The sequence below is a fragment of the Platichthys flesus genome, chromosome 4 (genome assembly GCF_949316205.1).
Source record: "Platichthys flesus chromosome 4, fPlaFle2.1, whole genome shotgun sequence".
Taxonomy (NCBI): Eukaryota; Metazoa; Chordata; class Actinopteri; order Pleuronectiformes; family Pleuronectidae; genus Platichthys; species Platichthys flesus.
Genome location: NC_084948.1, coordinates 27640799 through 27649217, shown reverse-complemented (window position 1 = coordinate 27649217; position 8419 = coordinate 27640799). Strand labels below are relative to the sequence as shown.

The 8419-nt window shown below is 45.4% G+C and overlaps 1 protein-coding gene and 1 long non-coding RNA gene across 2 annotated transcripts in view; both read right to left on the bottom strand.

Moving 5' to 3' along the window:
- The window catches only part of LOC133952300 (uncharacterized), a 78084-nt gene that overhangs the window by 42216 nt on the left and 27449 nt on the right, over positions 1-8419 (bottom strand). The gene's annotated exons all lie outside the window — the stretch shown is intronic.
- LOC133952245 (E3 ubiquitin-protein ligase TRIM35-like) lies at positions 4478-6824 on the bottom strand. The gene is made up of 2 exons (XM_062386616.1): positions 6492-6824; positions 4478-6404 (listed from the first exon to the last, which is right to left on the bottom strand). Exon 2 carries the CDS (start codon positions 6385-6387, stop codon positions 4993-4995), a length of 1395 nt encoding a protein of 464 aa, XP_062242600.1. The 5' UTR covers positions 6388-6404; positions 6492-6824; the 3' UTR covers positions 4478-4992.

Here is an 8419-nt window from a genome sequence, read left to right as displayed (position 1 = left end):
TTTTTTTTTGTCAATAACTTAACAACAGTGTTCTGACAAATTAAACCACATAAATGTCAAACACATTTTTAAATACACTTGTCATTTACAAAACCTTTGCTCATCTACCCACGTTCTCTCCTTCTATTCCCTCCGTCTCTAACTTTTATCGCCTTTTTTGGTTTTTCCTTGATTTGTTTATTCAGAGACTTTCAAGATAAAACTTGTCCCATGTTCACGACTCGAGGACGGATCCTTCTGACACAACCTGTCCCTGGATTCATTGCTCTCCACTCATGAACCGATAGAGATGATGGCGCCAGCAAGCGGTGAGATGTCAAACATTTAAATAACAGGCTTCAACAACCTTCTTTCCATCCATCTTCAACCTTCTCTCATTCCTTCAACCTTCTCTGCTCTCTGCACCTTTTCCTCCTCCCTTCATCTCAAGCCATCGCTCGGTGTTGAGCACCTCGCGGGCGTCCCCCCCCCCCCTCCGCTGACGAAAAGTGACAGACAGCAGAAAGAGAGAAGGAAAAGCACCGGGAGGAGGCGGCGGAGGGTGGGAGGCAGATAGAGAGAGAGAGAGACAGAGAGAGGGATGGAGGGAGGGAAGGTTGATAGCAGGACAGGAACAATGAAACCAAGCAAGACGGGATGAGAGGCGGAGGAAGACATGAGAGGAAGCAGACGGCAGAATGTCCCTTTGCACCGAGATGTGGGACCTCGGGCGATCATCTCACGGAGCTGAGAGGAGGAGGACGATTGGAGATGGATGACAGAGGAGAGGAGTGGAACGCAGATAAATGAAGGGTGAGCCGGGTAAAGGAGAGAGAATGAGAGCAGAGAGAGCGATCAGGCAAAGAGGCTGAAATTGATTGGCCCTCTACCAGAATCAAGCGTCCTCACTAAACAAGAGATCGGTGACTCGCCCACCTGATCGCTCCAAAGTGATTCGCCGGCAGAAACGACGGCGCTTGAATCAACCGCTGCTAAACGTCATTCTGCCTCTGCACCGCTTTCCACTTAGTCACTTTCCATTTAGTCACTTTCCAGCTGAAAATATCATCACGGCTCGGCTGGAAATGAGCGGAGGGGGAGAGAGAGGGAGAGGGAGGGAGAGAGAGGGAGAGAGAGGGGGAGAGAGGGAGTGAGAGAGAGGGAGGGAGAGAGAGACGTACAGTAAGTGGCAGGTTAGCTGGAGGTGAGGGAGACACGTGCCAGGGAGGGAGGGGAGTCGTGGGGGGGGGGGGGGGGGGGGGGGGCAGGTGAGGCCAACGAGAAGGTAAAGAGATCATCAAAGAGAAAATCAGAGCCGAGGTGGATGTGACGGGATTCACAGAAAGAGAAGCAGAGACACCATGAGATATTTTTAGATCTGTAGATCATATGTAGAATATCATCTATTTATAGATTATTTCCTCTCACATGTTATAACAATGTGTCATAGTTGTGCACGTCCTCTTCAGAGATCACAGAGAACAACCATCATTACTCAAACAACAGCCTTTAGAGTCACCACAGCACCATGTGACACCATGTGACACCATGTGACACCATGTGACACCATGTGACACCATGTGACACTGCTTTCTGGCAAACCGCTGTCAGTATCATAATATAATATAATGTATAATATATATATAATAAAAATGTCTATTCTAACATCATGTGGGTTTGTGCCTCCAGTTTACATCTCTAAAAAAGTTTAGTTGTGCGTCGACTTGAATTTAATCCAGTTTGGACATTTTGTGCATTTTTAACAAACAGTCAAACTGTAGCAGCAGTGACGTGGACTCTAAACAACAACAGTGACAACAACAGGGACAACAACGTGTAGACAACATGTTGACAACGTGTCATAACGAGCACGTCAAGGGACTCTGGGGGCTCCAGGAGAGAAAGGTCCACAGGGGCCCCAGACGACCGCCCCCCCGCCACGAGTCCCAACATTATAGAGCTCACACGATTCTTTATGTATCAACTTTAAGAATTAATTATGAAGTGCAAATAGTGCACATTCCTAAATTGTAACTTAAATAATAAATAATAACATCCACCTGCTGTGGTTTTGTGGGTCGGTCCTGAAATCATCTAAACGCTCCACAGAGAGAAAATCACCTGAACACCGACAAGCTGCCTGCTCTGAACACCTTCAGAGCAGGAGGACGAGCCCCGCTGGAGAGCAAGGTGCGTGTTCAAGGGGGAAACGTGAGGAGAAACAAGAGGATGAAACAAAGTCCAGAAAAAGACCCAGAATAACTCTTTACTGGTGTCCTCTGAGTGGACCGACACACGGCTGCCGTAGAATCAGTGTCTCATCAGGGCGAGGCCCGAATCGATTTATAACAGAGGACAGAGAGAGAGAGGGAGAGAGAGAGGGAGAGGGAGAGGGAGAGAGAGAGAGGGAGGAGAGGAAAGGAGACGCTGCAGCGGTGGAGTGTGAAGAATCAACAAAATGGTGACTGTGGAGGATACGCTGCTCGTCTCCACGCTTCCCTGTAAAGGCCCCTCTCATTCCATTTACTGGGTCACATTCACATCAAAGGGTGTCTGTGTGTGTGTGTGTGTGTGTGTGTGTGTGTGTGTGTGTGTGTGTGTGTGTGTGTGTGGGAAAGACACAGTCAGTTCTATCTTAAGCTGCTGCTGCTGGGACTGAACTGACTGGAAGATGTTGTTCAGTGTGAACAAGAGGACGAAGGTGAAACCATCATTTCACTGTACGACTCTGATGGAGAGAAAAAAACAACACATTGTTTTGCTACACAGAAAATATCATCAACACAACATCTCCACCAACTCCGCACATCTTTTTATCCAGAATGTGTCTCATACAATCGAGCTGCACCAGATCACACTCATAGATATCAGTTCTCTTAATAACTCCCATGTTTAAATGATCCATGAATGATTGTCTGGGAAAAAATATCAAAGTCTATGATTCTGCAGAAAAACATCACTCTCACATTGTCAGAGACTCTGAAGTGTCGCTCCTCGTTACCCCCCCCCCCTTTGCTCTTCAGCTACACACCTTCTTCTCACTGATCTCACAAAGACACAAGTCATCTCACACAATGAGCCACCTGCGAGAGAGTGTGTGTCTGTGTGTGTAGAGGCTGCTGCACCTCTGTTCACGATCATCAGCTGAACCATGAGCTCATAATAACACACCCCCCCCCCCCCCCCCCAATAACACATCTTAATTGTGGAGGAGAAAAGACAATGTGTGAACTGCATCCGCACTGTATATAAATAACCCTTAATTTTTCAGGGTTGAGCACATATGCTCTTGTTCAGTCACGCTTAGCCTCACACACACACACACACACACACACACACACACACACACACACACAGACACACACACTCCACTAGTGCAGCTCAGAGTCTTAAAGCTTCCCTGTTTGTCTTGTACTCATTTGCTTTGATGTATATATTCTGGAGGATCCTAATTGCTGCCTGGACAACAAATGTTTTTCAATGGCAACAACTTTTTACACACAATGGAATCGGACTCCAGGACGAACGCACACGTATCCAGAACCTTTGTGTTTGGCTGCAGCCCCTGACACACACAGTGAAGACCCTGTGTATCTTCACTGGATGATAGGGTTCAAACGTTCATGGGTCAGAAGAAGCTTCAGCGAATCGCCAGCTTCCCTGATGTCAGCTGGTTTGTGACTGTGACATCAGACCCTCTCCTTCCTGTTTCCTGTGTGACCTTCGCTCCACATTCAAAACGGTGTCGTTCGGTTCATCTGTGAATGATGTAGAAGGAGAACTGAAGGAGGATTCAAAGGCTGGTTACTCCGTCAGCCTCGGTCTGCAGAGCAATTGGTGCACGACGTCTCTCCATTAGTTTCCTGTCTGCTGGTAATAAGAGCTCCGTTTTAATGCTCTCAATAATGTAGAATCACTTCTTTAATGCTCCTCTTTCACATCTCCAGCCTTTCCTGAAATAATTTGACACACAGCTTGTAATCTTGGATTTTATCTGTAATTGTCTTATATCTTAATGATGGATTCCCCCCCCCCCCCAACTGTCTGTGCAGTAAAGGTTCATAAAGGAGAGAGCAGGCATGTGAGAACCGAGACCTTCTCCAGACACTTCACAGGACTCATGCAGGACATCGGTGAAGTCATGTGGCTGAGCTCTTCATCGTCAAGATGAGTCTTTGTAAAGCATTTTGTTTTTCTCTCAGACTGAAAGTCATTTATCATAAAGCCCCGAACTGGTTATTAATATATCTTGATTAATAACCGGTAAAACGCTGAGAAGTGAATCACATTCATGGTGTTTTATGAGATTGGTTTTCATTCTCTCTCTTCGTAACGACAAAATAAAGAGTTGAGAAAAGTGCTGGACAGGATTCACACGGATCATGTGACCTGCTGTGTAAACACTGTGTGAGTGAGTGACACTAGAGTCAAAGGTCAGATCAAAACTATGAAGATAGTTTCTCTTCTAATGAAAAAGATCAAAACTCTGTTTCTGTTTCATAGATTTTATTATTTTGATCACAATATTAAAATCACATCACTCGGCTGCTGTTGAATAAACACTTTTACAGACACAATCATTTTTGCTTCATCACATCAAACAGACAAATGTTCATATGTGTTGGATTATTTCACATGTGAACAGACTTTATGTGATTAAACATGAATCATGTCTCATGTGTGAGTTTTAATAAAGTTTGTTGAATGTGAACAATGATCAGCTGTTATTGATAAATGTGTTTTTATGTGGATCTTCATCAGTTTGCTCGACTTCATGTATCCACACAAAATCTAAATGATAGAAAACATTTTCCATGAAAGTAAAAAACAAACCAAAGATAAAGATCAGAAAATAATCAAAACTTTTTACACACGTGGAAAAGTCGACAGGAGAAATAAAAATGAGTGAGAAGTAAAAGGAGAAATAAACAAAGCTTTAGAACAACGAGTTTAACTTTTAAATTCAGCAGATTTCTCTTGAAGAAATAAACATGATGAATAAAATCTTTATCTCTAACGGCTCTGATCCAGAGTCACAGAGACTTTCACAGGTAACAGCTTCACTGGATGATGATCATCATCTCCAGTGTTAAAGAATGGAAACATCTTCTGAGTGAAAGTGTGTCTCAAGGTGTGAATGTGTTTGTTAGTATCAGGATCAGAGAACGACACTTCTCCTCTGTTCAAGTCCAGTTTCACTCTGATCCTCTGGATCTTCTGCACAAAGAGAACAGATGATCCTGATGGTGACCGTGCGTAGTATTTACCTTCAAGGAACACTATTACCCATAATCCAGACAGATCCCCTCCCTTCCTCTGGGCAGACTCTGCTGACACACCCAGGAACCAGTAAGTACTGTCTCCAACCAGGACGTCCCAGCTGTGAGTCCCTGAGTTGAAACCCTCAGATCCCAGGACTGAGCCGTAATAATCAAACCTCTCTGGATTGTCAGGAAGCTTCTGTCTCTCTCCTCGTCTCAAACTGGTCAGATCTTCAGACAGGACGAGTACTGGATTAGCAGAGTTTGGGTCCAGAACCACAGGACTGTAGGAGACCAGGTCCTTCATCTTGTTCCAGATGTTGAAGCTCAGGTTGCCCAGATGTTTGGCCTCGTCTATCAGAGCTCCTGAGGCCAGCTGTGGATCACCCAGCAGGGGGCGCTGCTGGACTCGTTCCACTGCAGCCTTGTAGTTGAGCAGGAACGAGACGTCTTCAGCTCTCAGCTCGTCCTCTGTGGTTCTGATTGTGTCTGAAAGAGACGTTATGTCTCTGCTCAGAGACTCAATCTTCTCCTTCATCATCAGACTCTTCTGCTCCTCTTCCTCCCTCAGTGCAGCCATCCTGGCCTCCTCTTCCTCCTCCAGAAACTGATGAAGCTTTTTAAACTGCTCCTTGATCTGCGTCTCTGTGAGTCCGGCCTGGACCTTAATGTGTTCTGCTGTTTGTTCAAACTTTACTTTAACACGTTCAAAACTCTGTAACTTCTCCTTCAAGGGCTCCAGAGTTTCCTGAAGCTGCTTCTTGTGTTGTTGTGCAGCTTCATCGATGGGTCTGAATCTGTGGTCGGTGTGTTTCTCTGAATCTCTGCAGATGAGACACACTGGCTGCTGATGGTCCAGACAGAAGAGTCTGAGTTTCTCTGAGTGCAGACTGCAGAGAGCAGGTGAAGAGCTCTGATCTCTCTCCTGTAAGAAGGTCTCACACAGGTTCCTCAACACCAGGCTAACAGGTGGTTCTGACCTTGAAGATCTTCTCTTACAAAGTGGACACTCTTTTTCTTCTTTGTCTTTCCACCAGCTCTTCACACAGTCTTTACAGAAGCTGTGGCTACATGACAGAAGAACAGGATCTCTGAAGACATCATGGCAGACGGGACAGCAGAGATCCTCTTCTGATCTGGAAGCCATTGAGTCTCCAGGTGAAGCTGAAAACAGACAGTCAGTCAGTCACAGCTCCATGAACTTCACTGAGGTTCACTTCCCCTCTGAGTCGAGGTGTTTGTTAAACTCACGGTCAGTGTGTGGAGCGTCGGCAGGTTGTAGTTTGACTCTTCTCTCCTGTAGCTGGACTCACTCAGGACGTTTGGTCTGGTTTGGTTCAGTTTGGTTTGGAAGGTGAATGTGATCGTCTGGTTTTCAGCCTGCGTCTCTTCAGGGAGGAACAGATGCTTCCTGGTTTCTCTGGTGTGTCAGGACTCGATTGTAAAAAGTAATTCAAGCCTTGGATTTGATAACTGGTCAAAAGTCATTTGGCAGCAACAAGTTCACACAGACAAGAGACTTGGTTGTGAAATAGCTGCTTGAATATGATCGTTATCTGATCAGTGTTCAAAGTTCAGAGGTAGCTCTGCAAAAGTAAAGATAAGTTTGTTAAATATTAACTTTGTCAAGAAGAGGTTTGTGTCAGCACTGTCTGTGCAGCAAAGATCCATAAAGGAGAGAGCAGGCATGTGAGAACAATTATAAACATGTCATAATGTAATGAAGATAAGTGGAACTTTTCCTTTGTGCTGCTGCAGTGAGGTCAGAGGTCAGAGGAGCCCCCCCCCCCCCTCGAAGCAGGAAGGAGGGAAGCTGCTGACGTGGGTCTTCACCGTCATGTGGAGGTCAGCCTCCGACCCTCCGACCTCTGCTGGGTCCCTCACTGGATTTGACTGAGAGTATCAGGTGAAGCTCGACGCTGCAGCAGCCGATCGATGTCTTTGATTCAGCCGCTGATTGATGGGAAATGAAGAAGTGTCCGTCAGCAGCACCGAGCCGCCACACGGCTGCTGCCACAACTATCGACTGCTCCCACCGGGCGTTACTGTGTGTGTCTGTTTGTGTCTCTATGTGTGTGTATGTGTGTACTTTTATATACAGGGTACTCTATACTCATATTTATTTTTCTTGTGATGTGTGTGTGCAGACAGATGTTCCAGCATTGTGTACATAATCGAGAGTTCCACATCTGGTTGCTATTCTCAAGTTAAACACTTGTAACTATAAAGACTTTTAACGATAAAGGCCACTAAGTTTCAGGTCATGAACCAGGTCCTCTCCATGTTCATGGATGGGACATGGACACTGCAGCCCCCCCCTGAGGAGACCTTCAGTTTCTGAATTATATCGTTATCATTCAAACGACTGTGAGGGACGGATCCAGGTGATCTGGGGTCAGGACTAAAAGGATCTGAAGTCACAATCAGATTGAAAACCACCCGAAAACAAACATCTCTGACAAATATTACACTCGACCGTCCAGCAGTGTTTTATTGTCTCGTCTGAGTTCTTCTCTTCCAACATGATTCACTGTGAACTCGTCTTCCTGAAGGATTCGACAACATCTACAGTCTGACAAGTTCTGGATGAGCACGTTAGGAAGATTGAGCTATAACCTGCATTGGAGCTTTCTACATTATTTGTACACTTTATTATTGCATATTGGACATTTAAGAGCGCTGCACCCCCGACCAAAACGAAAATGGGGATGCAACCAGTCCCAGGGGAGTCACTGACTCGATGGTGGAAGAGGAGGTTCACAGGTACGGAGACTCAAGAGTGAAAGACAAGTTCTCGACCAGAAAGGTTTACTATGAAAGTGTTGGTGAAGCACATGAGAACTGGGAGGCTGTCACAGATATTAACTGGTGAACACTGAGTGGCTCCTCGATGTCGGTCACATCCTCCCCATGATAAAGCTGCAGGTTCCAGATTCAACGGGAATTATTTCTGACCCCAGGACTTTCTGGTTGTTTCCTAAGTTTTATTTGTGTGTCTTTAATTTCCTTCTGGTTTGTGAGTAACTCAGCATGTGTGTAACTTTGTGTCTTTAAGAGACAAAGCGTCTGTTTGTGTTCCAACATATTAAATGAATTCATTTCTCACACATCACATCCTGTCCTTTACTCCCACAAAGAAAGTCTGTGGAGAAACATTTACTCTAAATGAAGACGGCCTG